The sequence below is a fragment of the Anarrhichthys ocellatus genome, unplaced genomic scaffold (assembly GCF_004355925.1).
Source record: "Anarrhichthys ocellatus isolate YVR2014 unplaced genomic scaffold, GSC_Weel_1.0 scaffold121, whole genome shotgun sequence".
NCBI lineage: Eukaryota > Metazoa > Chordata > Actinopteri > Perciformes > Anarhichadidae > Anarrhichthys > Anarrhichthys ocellatus.
The window spans coordinates 704042-724916 of NW_022280151.1; the positions used below are offsets into that span (position 1 = coordinate 704042).

A 20875-nucleotide genomic window follows, 5' to 3' on the forward strand; every position below is an offset into this window, starting at 1 on the left:
TATGTATGTATGTATGTATGTATATATGTATGTATGTATGTATGTATGTATATATGTATGTATGTATGTATGTATGTATGTATGTATATATGTATGTATGTATGTATATATATATGTATGTATGTATGTATGTATGTATATATGTATATCATATATCATTTAAAAACTGCATTTTGTGTTTACTTGTGTTATCTTTGTCTAATATTTAAATTTGTTTGATGATCTGAAACATTTAAGTGTGACAAACATGCAAAAAAATAAGAAATCAGGAAGGGGCAAACACTTTTTCACACAACTGTATGTGTGTGTGTGTGTGTGTGTGTGTGTGTGTGTGTGTGTGTGTGTGTGTGTGTGTGTGTGTGTGTGTGTGTGTGTGTGTGTATACATACATACATACATACATACATACATACATACACACACCAGTGGTGGGCCTGCAAGGCCTTCTCTGCTGGCCTAAACAGAATCACAAAGCTATATCTATTTTATAATTTAATATTTTTTCTTAAATACACTACATGTATTATAATTTATAAAAATATTTTCCCATTTTCTCATTGCACAGCTACTGTCTTCCTCAGTTGCTCTGCTTCCAGTGCAGCTTGTTTTAAGTAGAGATTTTATCCAATCAGATTTCACCTCTGTGTCTCTCGGTAAGAACAGAGCCAGAGGCCTGCACACTCTCACCTGCAGCCAGTGCAGATTAAAGTGAATGGGGACGATATTGTTGATTGTCAGTGTTCAACCAATCAGATCTTTAGTTTGACATGTTGGGCGTATTTTTTGACTATCAGAGCCTGCGCGCCGGCCTATAATGACGTCGGCATTACATGCCGCTCAGTGTCCATGTGTAGCTTTCCCGCGAGGTACAGAGTGTGCAGTGATTGGTCAGTGGGCGAGCACGTGACTATCGTGAAATGAAACTTAACAGCAGAGGCTGATGGGTAGTGAATCACATCACGTGATGCAGCTCAGCCAATCAAAATGCATTCTGACTGAGTGAGATGCACCATGAGAGAGGGTGCTGAGACGAGGAAAGACATTGCAGAGCAGTACGTTCAAGTTGTGAAAGTAAAATCCTATAATAATCTCTTTGGTTCGCGGCTTGTCATTAAGGAATGACGGTGGATCCCACAGCCAGACCAGCTGAGAACATTATATTTTCCTGAATTTAGGCTTTTGTATTTTCTAAATTCTCCAGCATTATTCAAACGACTCGTACCGAACGGTTTAATAGGAAGACGTACATAGTTACAGCATTCAAAATTAATAATAGCTGTGGTGCCATCATGTGGTTATAAGGTGGTATTTCAGCTGCAGGACAGCAGTGAAGGCCCAGGTATAAAATGCACGGCCCGCCACTGATATATACACTTTTTTTTGGATATATATTTATACTTATATTGTATATAGCTGTTAAATGTTTATACCTACATCTGTTCTACTTTTTTGCTGCCCTGTTTTATTCTTTATATATTTTTTCTTGTTTATTGTAAAATAGTGTTTGTACATTGAGAGCGGAGTGGAAACCGGAGACAAATTCCATGTATGCGTACGCATGATTCTGATTCTGATTCTCCGCTCATCTCGCCACCACAGAGTGCTGTCTTATTGATGGCTTAGAAGTGCTTGTGAAAGCTAATGAAAGCTTAGAAGTTACTTCTAAGCTGTCACATCAGTCAGATGCAGACAGTGGGCCATGTTGTTCTCACCAGAAGTCTCTCTCTCTCTCTCTCTCTCTCTCTCTCTCTCTCTCTCTCTCTCTCTATCTTTTGTAAAGGTATCACTCTTTTTCACATACATTTTCATCACTTCCCTTAAATTCTTTCTTGTTACTCCCACCCTTGAGGCCACTTTCCTTCAATGATAAATGGCAATTTTGTGTTGTGAATGATGAATGTGCGACGAGGAAAATTATGAAACATGGCTCTGTTTTTAATATCAAAACTCATCAATTACATTATTATCAATTGATTTTTTTTAACTTTTTCCCCTCATAAGATCCAACTTTCTCTGGTCCGATAGCGATACCTGGGATTTGGGTATCGGCTGGTACCGATCCAATAGCAGTTGAGCTCGATGCCTCACTGTGTGGACGTGACTGGGGATCATTCTTTTATGTGTGAGGTAACATCAGACTTGACTTAAACTTTGCTTTCTTAACTCCATAAAACAATATAACAAACTAGAAAATTTCGCAAAAAGTTTGACAGTGTGGCTTCTACTGCCCGAAGACGTCGCAATATATATACACGGCAATGTTACCGGTAGTGTCGTTCAGGTTCAATTGAGATAGCGCTACTCTATTTTCTGCATTTTAGATTCATACTCTTGGATTGAATCTTGTATTCGTGATGGACAGTCCACAAATGGCTCCCTTTCATTTCTGTACTGGACATATACATATTTGTTTGAGAAGCCTTTGGAAATTATGGGAGCTGACGCTCATTCTGAGCTTCATGTTAAGATACAGTTACTCTATTGGGCTTTTATTTTGAAAGGGTGGGACTGGGTGGGTGAGAGAGGGGGAGAGGAGACATATTCATGTTTGACACACAAACACAGAGGTTATTAAATGGCAGGCTTCATCACAAGAATTCCAGTTAGAATTCACTCTCTGGGGCTTTTATTTTGAAATGGGAGAGGGTGGGGGGGTTCTCTAAATATATCTAAAACCAGAATGGCTGTATGATAGAGAGAGAGAGAGAGAGAGAGAGAGAAAGAGAGCCTTCATGCATGTGTAACTGGTTGCCATGGCGAGGACGCACCTGGTGTTAGAGGCAGACTGATTACGAAACTTTACAGTAAACAGTGATTTTGAACAAAACCCCTTCCTCCTTTTAACAAAAAGTCTGAGTGCCAAAATATGGATACCGTGAGAAAGATAAGACTCTGCCGAACGTGCTGATGTGTTTTTTATGTTTGTGGTGTTAATAATGTGAGCTCCAGAGCAATAGACAAAACTGGTACCGTCTGCTTTCTTTGAGAAATTAGTGGTCAGATTTAACATGAAGTCTAATGGATTAGTTGGTTGGAGTTCATGTCGCTCTGCGGCTCTTTGAGCCAACTTTTCGATGAAGATTAGTATTACTATTATTATTAAGCCCGCAGGATTACAGTCAGTGTGCTTTGGCACAGGCAGTCCTTGTGCCACAAAGCCACACTGAATAAATACCTAAATGTAAATGTACTGAATTGTTATTTACCAAAATGATAGGATCCGATACCAGATTGACCCATAGTCCCCGATACCTGATCCTTTTGAGGCAGTGTCGGACCGATCTCCGATACTAGTAGCAGTGCATCTCTTATTATTTTATTATGTTATTTTAAACAGTCTATTGTTGCACACATTATAACATTGTATTTATTGTATTAAGTATTTTTTATGATTACTAAATGATTTGTAACCCTTTAAGAAATCGATTGTAAAATATCTAGCAACACTATGGACCAGATATTTGCATCCCTATTATTGCTAATGAATGGTTTATAACGTTAAAATAACACAATTTATAGCATCTCTAATCATTTCATTAGTTAGAATGTCATTGTTTAAGTATAATTAGCTATCAATTGACCATGTTATGTTTAAGGAAGGTGTGATCCTAACCAATATCTGTGTGGAGGGGTTAAATCATGTGCCTGTCCAATAACGTATCAATCTCATTTGCAGCAGATAGACTGCTCTCCTGACCATGTCCTCGTCTGTCTTCCTCTGCAGTTATAAGGGGGAGGGGGTTGTCAGTGGCAGCCCAGAGAGAGTGTGGCAGTGTCTCAAACCAGTACCCAATGGGCTCCGAGTCAAGTGGGACAATAATGTCAAAAAGTTTGAGCTTTTGGAACAAATCACAGAGGTGTGTTACTAATTTCTCTCTTCTGATTACAGGATGTTTTGTCATGACCATTCTGTATATGTTAACCCAGGTTTCAGTCCATACAGTAGTCACATTTCTTTAGATTTTAAAGTGTAATATATGGTGAAGCATTGTTTTTCATTTACTCACTATAATAAATGTAGTGAAGTAAAAAAAAAAACATTTCCTTCTGAAATGCAATGGAGTAGAAAGTAGCATCTAAAAATGTAGGAAAGTACGGTACTTGAGTAAATGTACTTAGTTACATTCCATCGCTGATTACCATCATGCTTTACCAAAAAAGAGTGCAGTGGAAGTCCTACTACACTGCAAACAGTGTCTAGCCATAAACTGGCAGAAGAGGTCGTTGATTTACCCCGGTGTGGATATGAGTTTGGTCGCCATGAGAGCAAAGCTGTCTCACGCCAAGCGGGATGCGCTGAACTCTTTGTTGTCCCACATTGTGCCTACAGAGTGGTGATGGTGCTGTTAGTGATGCGCCCTCTAGGCACGATGTCCACAAACCGTATGGTTGACCCCTGGGACTCCTCCAAACGAGAAAGATGTCGTCGTTTGGGGCCCTGCGCCTCAATCCAGTTTGGCACCAAAGGTGAATGGTGACTCCCTCCCTTAATGCACTCAGACCTGGCATACTGTGGTTTTCCCTGGGACAGTGACGTCACACATATCGGTGTGCGCAGACGGGTCCCTCTCTGGATGGATGGGATGTGTTTCATGTTGTGAGGAAAATGTGGAATCCTCCATCCCTCTATGTAATCTGTCTGGAGCTATCCACAGTGCTAAAAGTACAGAACCGCTTTGTTTCAAACAGACATGGTGAGGACAGGAAATATGACAGCGGCAGCACATATCAACAAACGGTGCAGGTGTTCAGCATGGCTGCTGGAAATAGCCAGGAGCCTGCTACTTTGGTGGCTCACACAGAGACACCTACCACCATGTATGATGTATACCACTCTGCAGACCTAACGTCTCAGAGGTTCATCCCACAACCAGTGTAAATTGAGTCTCATGTTCATTTAGATATTGTGGATCTCATGTCATGTCCCACGCCTATCATGTTAACATACCTTCAAACCTTGGTAGATAACTGTTTGGCCCATCTACAGCTGAAGTGTATGCTGCAGCCATATCTGTCAGCCACGGAGGGTACGAAGGGAGAATTGTTTTTGCTGAGATGACAGTCTCTGACTTCTGTAGCTCCACGTTATTTTTGCTGCGATGAGTAAAGAATGGGGGCAAAACGCCGCTCGCCAAGTGCTTTGCCAAAGTTCATCCCACCTTTCAATTGGAGATGACGTGGTGGTGGCTCAGTCAAAACAGCGTCTGTCTCACTGGCTGCGTGACACCATCACATAAGCAAACAGTGTCACGGGAGTGGAACCTTTGCAGAGTGTTTTATCCTCTTACATGGCCCACCTCAGAGGGATGACCGAGGCAGTGGCATTCTGGGTTTCTGCGCGTCCTTCATCCATTTCTACTCATCCTCATTCTGTGTTAAATATGCTGAGACAGCAGATGATATGTTGCCCGGTGTGGTAATTTTACGCACATGTCGAACAGTGCGCTCATCATCGATTAGTGGGCTGCGTGGACTCCATTATAAGACAGTCTTTGTCCCACTCTTCTACAGCGGCAGTGCTGTATATAGAGAGTGTAACACATTGTTTCACCACACAAGCTGACGTGGTGTTAACTGTGGCACAGTCAGTGAAATGCTGTATGTTGTCTTCTTGTGGACCTTGGTGTCGCAGTGACTACATCAGCTTTGCCCTTAACCCAATAGCTACAGCTCCAAACAGATCCACATACTTAAGAAAAAGAAAAGACAGAAAATGTAGCCCGGTCCAGCTTTAATTGCATACATGTGATACGAGAGTTGTTACTCATTTGCTTTTGCTTTGTTCGACCCAGTCTTTGAGACCATTCCCTTGTCTCCCTCTCTCTCCAGGACATCTCTATCTGCCGAACAGTCACGCCCTCAGCAGCTATGGGTATCATAGCTCCACGAGACTTTGTAGATGTTATTTTAGTGAAGCAATACGAAGATGGCACCATTTCATCAAATGGTGCGTAGCGACTCATTCCTGTCTCATCTACTTCCTGTTTGTTTCCTTTGTACTTCCTGAGATTCATTGTGCCATGCAGCAGAGGCTGGACTGTTTTACCTGTGGAAGTGACTGTGACAAGGCTGTATGAGATTTAACTATGTTGCAGATACACTACAAACATGAACAGAATAAATACATTAAATGTCACACATTAAGGATGGACAGATTAATAGGAACTCAAGAATTAAACCTGCATTCACACTGTAGGAACCTAGTTCAAGTCTTAAGTTAGTACTTATTGATAAGTCTGCTGTACTAAATGAACCAGGGTTTATACACAGATAAAAAATATATACATGTATAAAAAAATGAATTAGCCCTGCGGTATGAAATTTGACTGACTGGTAGAGCTTAGAGATGCTGATCACACAAATCTGTTTCACATTTCCAATGCTTTACCAGTCACATTTCCACATGTGTGCTTCTGGCTCATGGTAGTAATACACCTTAAAAACATTTGGAACAACTAACTTCATCAGACACTGATCATGTTGTAGTTCATTCCCATCAAGCTGCTCAGAGTAATCTGAGTAAAGCTCTGCTACAGTGTTGGTTCATTTGGTGTTGCTCCAAAATGATTTTGGTAAAAGCATGGCTATAATCAGCCATGTACAGACAAAAGACAACCTATTACTTTAAGGGTCACTGCAGGTGAATATGATGTTAGCTAATACTTATCACCATGAAACTTCCCCAGTTGATTACTTGCATTAAGACAATTGTTTTTTGTATTGCAACTTTTCTGAAACGTTATGTTTAAATACTCATGTAAACATGTACTTTGGATGTTTTCTTTCCACTAGTCTGAAAGTAGCCAAATAGCCCAAAGTCTCAAAATGTGATCTGTGCATAAAGTTTTTTTGTGTCTGGAGTGTCTCATTTTAATGGAAAGGAAATTCTACAGGCACTCTGTTTAGTTTTGGTTGAGAGCCACAGATCTCACAATATCAGCATAATGTAGACAAATGTGTATGTGCATGTGTGTTTTGTCAAACAGCCACCAACGTGAGTCACCCGGGCTGTCCGCCCCAGTCTGGCTACGTGAGAGGACTTAACCATCCATGTGGTTGCATCTGTGTCCCCATCTCAGGGTGAGTACACTGACACCAAGCAAGTACAGTGTGTGGTTTGTTCCTCTCCGCTGTAGGACACATTTTCTCTTGTTCTCTCAGAATAGAGAAACGAGAGTGTCGGAAAGCTGAGCGCAGGTGGCAAAAAACAAATCTCCACGTTCACTGTGACATCTATAAAGAGAGACTTCGCAATTATAATTTGGAACTTAGAAATGCAATCTTCTCTGGCATCATAACCAAAAACAATAACAATACACGCGCCTTATTGGCTGCCGTCGACAGGCTAACAAACCCTTGAGTGTCAGTAGCTGCTGAGCTCCAATCCACCTCAATTTGCCTCCCTTTTTACTGACAAAATTCAGTAAATTAGACAAGCAGTCAGTGCCTCCACACCAACCACAGGATATGTGTTGTCCCCTTCTCTGAATAACATCCATTCAAATATCATGACACAATTTCATTCAATCGACCGTAGAAGCCTAGAAGACATTATACAACATCTGAAGTCATACTCCTGCTGCTTGGATATTCTACCAACACACTTTTCCAAAAATATTTCAAACTGCATGACCACTGATCTTTTACAAATTGTAAACACATCCCTTCTTTCAGGTGTCTTCCCACAAGCCCTAAAAACTGCAGTTATTAAACCGCTCCTAAAGAAGGCTAGTTTAGACTCCGCAACAATGAAAAATTCTAGGCCAATATCAAACCTCCCATTTTTAAGTAAAATAATTGAAAAACCGGTTTTTCAACAGCTGAACAACTTCTTGGCCATAAATAACTGCTTTGATGTCTTCCAGTCAGGCTTTCAACAGCACCACAGTACTGAAACTGCTCTTGTTAAGGTTTTCAACAACATCCACTTAAACACAGACAATGGCAGAAGTTCAGTCTTAGTATTACTGGATCTCAGTGCTGCATTCAACACGGTCGACCATGCCATACTACTAGAAAGACTAAAAATCTGGGTGGGACTCTCTGGCACAGCGCTTAACTGGTTTGAATCCTACTTGAAGGACAGAGAATACTTTGTGTCTGTAGCTAATTACACATCAGAGCTGACTAAAATGACATGTGGTGTTCCCCAAGGTTCAATACTGAGGCCTCTTCTGTTCAACATCTATATGCTTCCACTAGCTCAGATTATGGAAAACAACAAAGTGTGTTATCATAATTATGCAGACGACACACAAATCTACATAACTATATCACCAGGGGACTATAATCCCATAAAAGGGCTGGGTCACTGCATTGAACAAATCAACAACTGGATGTGCTAGAATGTTCTTCAATTAAACAAAGATAAAACAGAAGTAATTGTTTTTGGTACCAAGGACGAACGATTGAAAGTCAGCGCTCAGCTTCAATCACTGATGTTAAAACCCACAAACTAAGCCAGAAATCTAGGTGTAGTTATGGATTCAGACCTCAACCTGAACAGCCATATCAAGACAATTACATAATCAGCTTCCTATCACCTGAAGAATATATCAAGGATTAGAGGTCTTATGTCTCAACAGGATTTGGAAAAACTTGTCCATGCATTTATCTTCAGTAGACTGGACTACTGTAACGGTGTGTTTACAGGTCTCTGTAAAAAGTCAATCTGAAAGCTGCAGCTGATTCAGAACGCTGCAGCTCGAGTCCTCACTAAGACCAAGAAAGTGGATCACATCACTCCAGTTCTGAGGTCTTTGCACTGGCTTCCTGTCCAGCAAAGACTAGACTTTAAAATCCTGCTCCTGGTTTATAAAGCACTGAATGGTTTAGGGCCAAAACACATCTCTGATTTGCTGCTACCTTATGAACCATCCCGACCCCTTAGGTCGTCTGGGACCGGTCTACTTTCTGTTCCCAGAGTCAGAACTAAACATGGAGAAGCAGCGTTCAGTTGTTCTGCTTCACATATCTGGAACAAAGTCCCAGAAAGCTGCAGGTCTGCTGAGACCCTCAGCTAATTTAAATCAAGATTGTTTGCTGCTGCCTTTAATTGAACCACATTCAAGGATATTAATCAATTTCTGCATTTTACTATACTACTGTATTTTATTTCTTACACTGCTTTTTAGTGTTTTAATGACTGTTTTTAATGTTTCAATCAATGTTCTTAAATCTCATTTTCTTTTGCCTTATGTTTTGATGCTTTTAATGGTTTTATGTGAAGCACTTTGAATTACCTTGTTGTTGAAATGTGCTATACAAATAAACTTGCCTTGCCTTGTTTCTTCTAGAGAGCCCAACAAAACCCAGGTGTTCAGCTTCTTCCAGACGGACCTGGGTGGCTTCCTCCCTCGCTCCGTGGTCGACTCCTTCTTCCCCTCCAGCATGGCTGAGTTCTACAGCAACCTGGCCAAGGCTGTCAAATCTCTCAAGGACCTTTGACACTAAGAGTTGAGACATGTACCTTCAAACCTGAGCCCTACTACTGGTCAGGTTTGTTGTATTTTAAACAGTCCAAACTCAACAGCAATCAGCACACTGAGATCGCTGACTTCAAATAGAACCAACCCACGATTTTTGTTTCTACATTCCTATAGTCCTGTGTTGCTGCAGGAGGAATCCAGTGAATCTTCAACAGTCAACCCTCTTATTGAAAGCAGTTCACGCACTGAGATGTCCCAAAATCAGAATGAGGGCTTGCATTTGACTAAACCTGCATTTCAAACTCCAGTCTCTTTACATCCCCATCAGTGGGATGAATTCCTTTCCTTCAGTCTGAAGAATGAATATAGAAGTAATAATCTATATTTGTACATGTGTTTAATGATAGAACATGTGTGCTTTTTACCACGCTGATGAGACACCAGACATTTCCTCTTCTTATTATCGCATACTTCAGTGTGTACAGTAAGCATGCATGTTGCATGGACCTTATTTACCCTCTGCTGGTATCAGGTTGTTGGTTTGGAGTTTTGGCTCATACCTCACATTTAGTTGTTTCTGTTGTACTTGAACTGCCATTTGCTCATCTCCTACTCACCTGTTAACCGTGATTATCTGCCTCTTTAATCCGTCACACTGAAGCACAGGTGGGGGAATAAGGTGTGTTTTATGCTGCTCTATTGAGCAGAAAAAAGTGTCTTCTTTTTTTCATGGCATCAGTTTGCAAGTACATTTCCCTTTTTCTTTTTCTTCATATACAGTCCCTGAAACTCCTCATGCAGAGTCAAGATTAGAACCCTACCAGCTGACTAACTGGGCTCACAAAAGTGGTCACCAGCTGACACGAGAACTTTCATAATAAAAGGCATGTGGTGTGGTCACATGTTTTAAGATACAATAAGATAAAACTGTTATGTAAAATAATAACACTACACTATAAGCTGCTTTTTTCAAGACATCAGGCTGCTTTCAGTAGTTGTACTGTAAAAGTGAGTACTATCACTAAGATGAAACTATTCCAAGGCATAATTATGAGCAATGCAAGGACTCAAGATCAGACAGACATAAGTCAAAAGTAACCTGGCAGAAATGTATTGGAAATGTTGTAAAGAAGACTTGTTTATTGTATAGAGATGTCTCAATAATATCTGTGCTGCCCTCAGTATATGTGCTGTGATACATATACACAAAAATAATCATCTGCGATCATAAGTAACAATAAAAAAAATCAATACATACCAATGATGCTATCAAAAGGCATAAGATGCAGGCAGACTCAACTGGATTGGAAAACTACCGAAAACAGCGGCTCTGAGCCCACGCTCTTCCTTCACTTCCTGATTATAAGTCACCTGACAAGTTACAGGACACTTCCTGTTTCAAAATAAAACGTATAACATACTGACTTAACAATTGTAACAAAACACTCCCCGCCTGGCGTGAATACATGCCACTCAATAAATCCTAGACAGTTCACTTCACTGGGCCTCCGGGGGGAGAAGAAGCACTACCTCAGAGACAGGCCTAAGAAAGAGTTTAGTCACTCCTGTTCGTGTGACCTTGATCTCGACCTTTCGCACCTTCCCGTCTTCGCTGGGGAAGGTCTGTGTTACCAGTCCAAGAGGCCATTCATTCCTTGGTACTTGGCTATCCTTGAGGAGAACAACACTTCCTGGGTTGATGTTCGGATGAGTAGACTGCCACTTCTTGCGTGCCTGTAGTGTTGGGAGGAATTGCTTTCGCCATCTGTCCCAGAAGGTGTTAGACAGGTGCTGGACCTGCCGCCACTGGTGCTTGTAGAGGTCTGAAACTCCAAACTCTCCAGTAGGAGCAGAAAGGACATTCACTTTTTGAGTGAGAAGAGCAGCTGGAGTGAGTATAAATGAGTCCTCAGAGTCAGTTGTCACAGGAACAAGAGGCCTGCCATTTATAATGGCTGTCACTTCTGCCATGAAAGTCACCAGCACCTCATGGGTAAGTTTGTCCTTCAGCTGAAGGAACATGGAGTCCAAGATTCTCCTTGCAAGACCAATCATTCTTTCCCATGTACCGCCAAAATGAGAGGCGTGCGGAGGGTTAAAGGTCCAAGAGCAACCTTGGCCTGACAGGTAAGACTTCACAGTTGTGTTGTCAATGTTTGAGGGCATCTTCAACTGCTTGCAGGCACCAACAAAGTTGGTGCCACGGTCTGAGCGGATGTGTTTGACAGGACCGCGCACAACAAGAAAGCGCCTTAGTGCGTTGATGAAGCTGGATGTGTCAAGGGACTCTATGACTTCAATATGAACCGCTCGTACGCTCATACACGTGAAGATTACGGCCCATCGTTTACTGTGTGAATGGCCTCCTCTTGTTCTACGTGAAGAGACACTCCAAGGGCCGAACACATCAAGCCCGACATTTGTAAAAGGAGGTTCTGTCGAGAGACGATCCGCTGGAAGACTGGCCATCTTTTGAATTGTAAGTGGGGCTCTAAGCCTTCTGCAGGTTATACACTGGTGGATGATGTTGCTCACTTTTCTTTTTGCCACCAACTATCCAAAAACCAGCTGTACGGACAGCCCCTTCTGTAAACAGACGGCCTTGGTGATAGATTTGTTCGTGGTGATGCTTGATGAGTAAGGTTGCAACCTGATGTTTGCCAGGAATAATCACTGGAGTCTTTTCACTCTGATCAAGGTTTGCATTGTGGAGGCGGCCTCCGACTCTCAGAAGGCAGTGTGCATCAATGAAAGGATCCAGATTTTTGAGAGAACTACTTTTAGGAATCTGCTCATGTTTTTGGATACATTTGATCTCTTGACTGTAGACTTCCTCCTGTACTGCTTGAATGATGATGTGCGACACTTGATCAGACTCAACAGTGTATCCTGTTTTGCAGTGATGCCAGCCCTTACAAGGGCTGTTCTTCAAGGTCATGTTGAAAAGACGGGCTATGTGTATGAGGCGAATAATGGCCCGAGATAGAGACTTCCAGGATGAGAACTTCGAGAATCGTTGAGAACCAAGCTGCTTGGATGTTGTTGTAGTACTCAAAGTGGACACCAGAGGGCGAATGTCTGGGTCTGAACCCGGGTCTACAAGCTCGTAGGTGCTCTTTGAGGCACTTGTCTCTGGTGTGTACAGAGATTTGGGTCCACTCAGCCAGTTTGTGTCGTTCAAACGGCCTGCAGCGACAGAACGTGTAGCGTGGTCCGCAGGGTTCTGTTCTGTTGACACGTAGCGCCATTGATCTGGGTGAGAGGACCTTCGGATACGTAATACCCGGTTACTTACATATACATAAAAGCGCCTGGTTTCATTAGAAATGTAGCCAAGGACTACCTTGCTGTCTGAGTGGAAGGTTGTTTCATCGAGCTGAAGGTCTAGTTCTGCTAAGATTAAGTCTGCTAACTCCACTCCAAGCACTGCTGCGCAAAGTTCCAGTCTTGGAATTGTTTGCTCAGGACGGGGGGTCAGCTTGGCTTTGCCCATTACAAATCCCACATGGTTATTTCCAGCACAGTCAGTTACTTTTAGATATGCCACAGCGGCAATAGCTTTCGTGGATGCGTCAGAAAAGACGCACAATTCCCTTCTGACAGCTGCTGGCGGCGAAGTTGTAGTGTAGGTTCTGGGAATAGAAAGCTGGGACAGTTCTTTCAAAGATGCTCTCCAAGATGTCCATGCTTCCTCCATTTCTTGGGGCAAAGGCGAGTCCCAGTCACCTTTCTCAATTGTGAGTTCTCTCAGAATAGCCTTACCTTGTATTGTGACTGGCGCTACAAACCCTAGATGATCATAGAGGCTGTTGATTGTGGACAAGATACCCCGTCGAGTGTAGGGTTTTATCTCCTCAGAGATGCTGAAGTGGAAGCAGTCGGTCTGGAGGTCCCAATTGATTCCAAGGCTACGTTGCATCGGCAGCGCATCTGCACTGAGGTCCAGGTCTTTAAGGTCTTTTGCACGATCTTCGGCCGGAAAGGCCTCCATGACCTCCTTGTTGTTTGCTGCGATCTTGTGCAGCCTTAAGTTTGATTTGGAGAGAACTTCCTATGTTTTTTTTCAGCAGGTTGACCGCAGCTTCGACTGTGGGCAGGGACTTCAACCCATCGTCGACATAGAAGTCACGCATCACAAAACGTTGGACGTCAGGGTCGATGTGGAGCTCACTGACCTGAACAGACTGGTGAAGTCCATGAATCGCTACTGCGGGTGAAGGACTATTTCCAAAGACGTGGACCGTCATTCGATACTCCACAATGTCTTTGGAGGGGTTGTTATCTTGGAACCATAGAAAACGAAGGAAGTTCCTATCGTCTTCCCTTACTGAGAAACAATAGAACATCTGTTCTATGTGTGTTGTAAAGGCGATTGCTTCCTTTCTAAAGCGCATCAGTACACCGAGCAGCGTGTTGTTCAGATCAGGCCCAGTCAACAGCACGTCGTTGAGCGACACACCGTTGTACTGGGCGCTGGAATCGAAGACCACTCGTATTTGTTTTGGTTTTCTTGGATGGTACACACCAAATATTGGCAAGTACCACTGTTGTTCATCCTCACTGGGAAGAGGAGCTAACTCAGCGTGACCATTCTTGAACATCTTGTCCATGAAAATGAGAAAGTGGTCTCTCATTTCAGGCTTCCTTTCAAAGTTGCGCCTGAGCGACTTGAGACGGTTCAATGCTTGTGGCCTGTTATTGGGGAGCCGTTGACATGGGCATTTAAAAGGTAATGGAGCTACCCAACTGTTGTTTGCATCTTTTGTTAGTCCTTCTTTCATTATTTTCATGAAGGAGATGTCTTGGATAGACGGAGCAATGTTGTTGTCGTCTTTGGTCTGCTTGAATATGTTATGTCCTAAGCTGTCAACATCACAGTTTGATATCTCCTCAGGATGTGTTTGGAGGTGGTTTGTGGCCTGGGTGTCACTGTATTTTTCCTTTACACAGAACACGTTAGGACACGGGTCAAAGAGAGTAGGGCGTCCCCGTTCCGTGGTGATCGCGTAGAAGGCGCTGACTGTCGGTGGTTTGTGAACGCGACCTAAACATACGTTACCCATGATGACCCATCCCAGATCCAACTTCTGAGCATAAGGTAGGTTGTGTGGGCCATTGACCTGTTTGCGGACCTTATGGACTCTGATAATATCCCGACCTAAGAGAAGCATAATTGGGGCCTGTGGGTCGATATCTGGGATGAGGTGTGCAACTGACTTTAGGTGTGCGTGATGAAAAGCTGCATTGGGAGTTGGAATCTCATCTCTGTTATTTGGAATGTCATCACATTCTATGAGGCTGGGTAGTGGGATGCTGACGGTCCTATCCAAAGATTCCACAATGTAGCCACTGGCCCTTCTTCCTGTCGCTTTCTTTACTCCAGCACATGTTTTCAATGAGTAAGGAGCACTTGGACTTTGGTCGTTGAAGACTTCAAAGAACTGTGAACGAACTAGTGATCTGTTGCTCTGTTCGTCCAGAATCACATACATCTTCACAGCTTTGTCAGCGTGGCCGGCTGGATACACTTTCACGAGGGATACTTTAGAGCAGGATCGGTCCGTCACGTCTCCGCCACAGACATCTGTACATTTGGTGGTGACATGGGGTTGTGGAGAGCTATCCTCCTCCCCGCCATGCTCTGGAGCCGAGTCCGTGCCTTCAACCCAGGGTGCAGGTCCAGGGTGAAGCGCTGTGTGATGTTTCTCACTTTTACATTCATAACATCGAACATTAAATGTGCAGTTCCTTGCAATGTGTGATGATGAAGCACAGCATTTGAAACAGACAGTATTCTCTTTTAAGAATGTCTTACGGTCTTCGATGGGCTTTTCTCTGAATGCACGGCATTTGCGTATAGGGTGAGGTTTTTTGTGGATTGGACACAATTTGTCACAGTCATCGAATTTCGTTGAGGGCTCCCTAGGATCAGAGATGGCTTTTGGAAATATCTCTGTTTTGTGAACAGAGACTTCTCGCTGTCTGTTTGGCTTCCAAGCTGTTTTTTCTGTCCTGGGAGACATGTCTAAGTGAGAGACAAAGTTGAAACTTGGGTCATTTTTGACAATAGCTTCATGGCTAACAAAGTTTACGAAGCAGGCAAAGGGGGGATATGAAACGTGATATTGCCGCTTGTAGGATGCCCCAACTGACGCCCACTTTTCCTGCAGACCGAAGGGGAGCTTCAGTACAATTGGGTTGACGCCTCTCTCTGTATCGAGGAAAGAGAGGCCGGGCAGATCTCCTTCAGCTTTGGCTGACTCTAGTTCCATTAAAAGATCACTCAACTTTGTTAGTTTAGAATAATCTCGGTGTGTTATTTTTGGAAAGGCGTCGATACGTTTGAACAGAGCGTCTTCTATTACTTCTGCGGAGCCATAAGTTTGTTCAAGTCTGTCCCATATCATAATCAAGCCTGCTGATGGATGATTGATGTGTATTGCTCTTATGTGCTCGACGTGTTCTGCTGACTCTTTGCCGAGCCACTTAAACAGGAGATCCATTTCTTCGCTTGGTGCCAGGTCCAAACCTCTGGTTGCGTTTTGAAAAGAGCGTTTCCAGGCTCTGTAGTTCTGAGGTCTGTCGTTGAATTGAAGTAGGCCTGTTGCCACAAGCTCACGACGAGCAAAGTATCTCACAAAGTCGCTAATGTTGGAGTTGTTATTATCGGTGTTTGAAGATCTAGGATAAGATTTAAGAGCAGGATGACCTTTGTCGTTTTGAGGTTCAAGACCTTGCTCAGGAGTGGCATTGTGATTGTCAAACCGAACATTGCGTGTCCTATCGACCTTTTCATCTTTGTAGATGTAAGGCTGCTGTGAGGTGAGGCGAGTTGGTTGAGAAGCTGCATTATGGCCATGTGCATGATGGGAAGCTATATTGGCTTGGGTCGGATGGAATGAGTTGGCTTCAGATTTGATAGATGAAGCTGAAGTTTCATAGTTAGGACTTGGCCTTCTTTTTGTTGCAACACCATCATCAAGTAGCTGAGCGTCTGCGTTTTGTGGTTCGGCTTGGTCAATCACGTATTGTTCTGTGCGTTGTGCAGCTTCCAAAGGACTGGAGTCCAAATTTAACATGAAACTATGTCTTTCACTGTTTGCATCTACCGCAGCTTCAAGGGTTTCGGCCTCAGCTACGGCTGCAGCTGTCTCTTTCTTGTAATTGAGCATTTCTATTGAGGCTTCTAGCTTAGCTTTTTCTAGCTTTAGGCTCATTTCCTCTTCGGCGTAGGACATGCGTGCCTTTGCTGCCTCTGCTCTCGCTCTTGCTTTTGCTGCGGCAGACCCCGTTGATGATACGCTTGAGTATGTAGTAGAACATGTAGCGCGGGACCGCGTCTTTAATGAAGTTGCTTTCTCGGACATGGTGTTGTCTGGTGACGTACCTCTGTTTAGACACCGCTGTGATGATCATCCACTGGCTGCGTGTGATGACGTTGTTAGTAGCGTCTGTCAGCTGGCTGCGTTATCTTGCCCACTAGAAAGCCATTGTTTTACTGTGCTGCCCTCAGTATATGTGCTGTGATACACCTTGGCAGTTAGACAAACTCCTTCCTGACATCACGACTCTGAAGACAGTGCCCGTTGTCCACAGGTTTAATGACGTAAGAAAGAGTAAAACTAAAACACACAAAAGGCATAATGAATACAAATAAAATGATTTCTCTTTAACCTTACACATACACACAATGTACATATACTGATTCTTCAATGAAATACATTGCTTTGTTTTTAATCGCTGCTTTTTATGTATTTACTGCTGATATGAACTTTAACAACAGTCATAGTGGAGTTACTAATGACTCGATGGACTTTGTGCATAAAACTTCCCAAATCTAAACAGTCACAAAAATAATCATCTGCGATCATAAGTAACAATAAAACAAATCAATACATACCAATGATGCTATCAAAAGGCATAAGATGCAGGCAGACTCAACTGGATTGGAAAACTACTGAAAACAGAGGCTCTGAGCCCACACTCTTCCTTCACTTCCTGATTATAAGTCACCTGACAAGTTACAGGACACTTCCTGTTTCAAAATAAAACGTATAACATACTGACTTAACAATTGTAACAAAACAATATCAGAACCCTTTAGATTGCATTGAACAAACAGATTTATTATATTTTCAAGTGTGTTTGTGGGTAGTTTAGCGTACGTGATGTAGAGACAAGTATCTTTATTGCTGTTAGTGAGCTTTTATTTTGGTAGCGTGCATTAATCTTGTTGCTCTTGTCATGTTTGGACCGTCAGGAAGAGCGCCAGTCTTTGTGGCAAATTTGACGTAGTGGCCAACGGTGGAATTCCAACTTCTGGGTCGATCACGTGACGCCATGGGGCCCAAAAAGACTTTTCCTCAGATTTAGGCTGCAGTCGAAAAGCCCTTTTTGCTTAGGAAGGTTCCTAACTGAGTGAAATGACCCGGAAGTATCGAAGTGGCCGCTATGATAAGAGCTTTTTGAATTCTCTAAATGCTAAGGAAAGGTGCTTCAATGCTTCCTGTATTAGCTCCTTTAGCATAGGAAACACTGGACCTTCCTGTACAAAAGGAAAGAAGATGATTCCGGCCCACAATTCCTTGCGGCGGCAACATTTAAATTGACGCACCATTCGGCCGTCCATGAAAACAAACGATGTGTTTATCTTACACAGATTTAACAATTATACTCATACAGTCATAAAGTAATGGGATTCATGTTGATGAATATGAACAGACAGTGACAATCCTTTAGTTTAATTTCATATGTATTTATTTACTTTGAACATGTAACAAATAAGTAAAACACAGAACACAAAATAAAATGAACAGTAAATACAGAGAACTGTCGAACAAATTCTCGTTCTCAATAACAAGAAGCATCAGTAAATTCCATAAAGGTCAAGGAGAAGTGGTTAGGATAGATGTTAGGAGCCTTACATTGGAAAAGAGACACCTGTGACTCAGTGGATAATTGTCTTTGAGGTGAATCAACATCCCAGTATGAACACTTGATTGGCCCTTGTTTAAATGATTAGGTTCTAATAGTTGTAAAATGCACTTAACAGCTGAATGCAGAGTGATTTCCCTTCCTCTGTCCATGTGAATGAGCCTGCGGGCTGGGAGGCGGGGTTAAAGGAAACGCTAGTGCGCTTGTTCTATGGGCCCAGTGATGGAGGAGATCTCTGATATATGTAATGTTCACTAAACTAGCTAGCAGTTATGAATGTTATGAGGTTTCTCAACTCAGATCCCAGTGGTGGAAAGCAGAATTATACTGACACGTATCATAAAGTACAAATGAATGCTGCTTCAGTTTTTTTACACGTAGATTGTCAAAGACCAGGACCAGTACGGTATCTATCAGTCCAGTTCTTCTTCAGGCCAACTCACTGGCTACACATTGTAGCTCATGATAGTTGTGTATTGGGGAAAAAGAAATGGGAGAAGTACTTGTGGAACTTGAAGTGGGATTGTATATAATGACGGTACTTCCACTAAGACATGTAGTACCTGGACAGGATCCACACTGACCATTAGCTTGATGTAATCATGTTGTCCTGTCATTTAACGTGAGGACTTATCTTCAGGTTTGACAGACAGGGTGAACTACTGCACACTAAAATCAGAGCTTACAGCTCAAATCATGTCTGTATTTAATAACTAAACAATATATAAGTTGCTATTATTTATAATCATACATATGTACAAAATATACACATGTATGTTTTTTCACAACTGCCAGTAAGTTCTTCAGGTATTCAGAATAAAATAGACCATACATGTACTGTATTCATTTGAATCCTCACAGGCTAAGACACCATGTAAGCCTTCCCTTCATCCCCTCTTTATTAAGGTTCCTTAACTTATGAAATATATGAATAAAGACGTGTATCTGAGCCGGGGAAGGCTAGAGGGAGGATGTGGTTTGTGTAGTGAACTGTTGTATGTCTACAGAGCCTTCATGTGTATGATGAGCCACACAGAGTGACATGTTGAAGTCTTTCTTTAGGAGTATCAAGCTTCCTTTGAACAGGTTTTGGCACTCTACCTGTAACATCTTGTTACCTCACAGTGGAGACGGTGATGTTAATGAAAGACCTCTTCATTGCATTCCACCTTTTCCAGGTCTTGTGTGCTTGAGATGGCTCGTGGGTCCAAAGGCTTTTTCATGTCTGTGTTTATGAAATGGAACAAGCGTGTTCTTTGTGTGAAATGCTCTCGATGTACATACAGGTAGCTGCTGAAGTAGAATCAACACAAATGGAGCCGTTGGGATCACCTGCTGGACATCTGAGTTTGAACTGCCACCAAAAGGTTGTGATGTATCTCACCAGTAGCTTTGTCATTAGATGTTTTACCTCCAGTAGTTTCTAGTTAAGGAAACACTGTTTTATCGTTTGGAAAATATCTTTTTCTTAAAATTCAAAATAAATTCTGCTCTATATTTGTTTGTTAAAATGCAAGCAGCAAACATGAAACGTGCATCAGATTCTGAACTCAGACAGAGCAGTGCCGCACCATGTGATTCAGCATTGATTTATCCGACCTCTGTGAACTTTGACCAACAAACATTTCACTGCATCTAGATTGACAAAGTGGTCAAAGAGCAACTAGTCCCAGTTAAACCCTTTAAACCGTGACTGTGATGACCCCCAATGAGACCAAATACCCAAAGTAGATTTACTCTTCTGTGGTTGAGATTCAGATGCCAGTCCAAAGTGTCCCAAGTTCCCAAAGTTGTGCATTTGTGGTCCAACAGTCACTTTAGTCATTTTTTTTCTCCTGTATTACACAACATCCTAGAAAATTCAAGGACTGGCATAACAGAATATACATGACTCATGTCAGATGTTTCTAATTGAGTCCTCTCACTGAACGCAACAGCGGCTACTCTTTACTTTTTTACATGTCTAGTCAGAACACATCAAAGTGTTTATCTTGTACTGTTCTGCACCCTGTTGGTTTTGTATTTCACCAGCATTAAAATAATGAAGATCTTGTTGTCCAGCACTGCTCTTATTCTTTGTAGAACAGCATCATTTTCACACTTGAAAGTATTTATACGCCACCTACACACTAGCAGAATGACACCTCACACAGACTTCAGGCTCAGTTTAACAGTTTTATATCAGTTATTTAGAATTATTAAGGCAGATATTAGTGACTCTATATAAACATTGTTTTTGAATTGATATATTTTTATAGCCCATCCACACAGCTTGATGTAATCATGTTGTACCAGAATAGATCATGTTTGTACAAATGGTTAGTTTGATTTGTACAGAAGGATAATAAATACCAAGAAGGAAATGAGTGAATTCCTCTTCACATTTACATAAATATGCAAAAACGTCTTCTGTGCTCAAGATGTCCTATTGCACGCTCAGAATTGAAACACAAATACAATCCCAATACATTCCAGTTGAGTTTTGTTTGACAGATAACAGACGGATGAAACTC

General features: G+C 42.2%; 1 protein-coding gene across 1 annotated transcript in view; it reads left to right on the plus strand.

The window, feature by feature from the left end:
* Nucleotides 1-19736, plus strand: part of stard5 (StAR related lipid transfer domain containing 5) — a 39518-nt gene extending 19782 nt beyond the window's left edge. The window contains exons 3-6 of the mRNA XM_031876980.1: nucleotides 3725-3857; nucleotides 5830-5947; nucleotides 6987-7080; nucleotides 9297-19736. Coding sequence (XP_031732840.1) covers nucleotides 3725-3857; nucleotides 5830-5947; nucleotides 6987-7080; nucleotides 9297-9447 — 496 coding nt within the window. The 3' untranslated portion in view covers nucleotides 9448-19736. The remainder of the gene's footprint in view (nucleotides 1-3724; nucleotides 3858-5829; nucleotides 5948-6986; nucleotides 7081-9296) is intronic.
* The last annotated feature ends 1139 nt before the right edge of the window (nucleotides 19737-20875 follow it).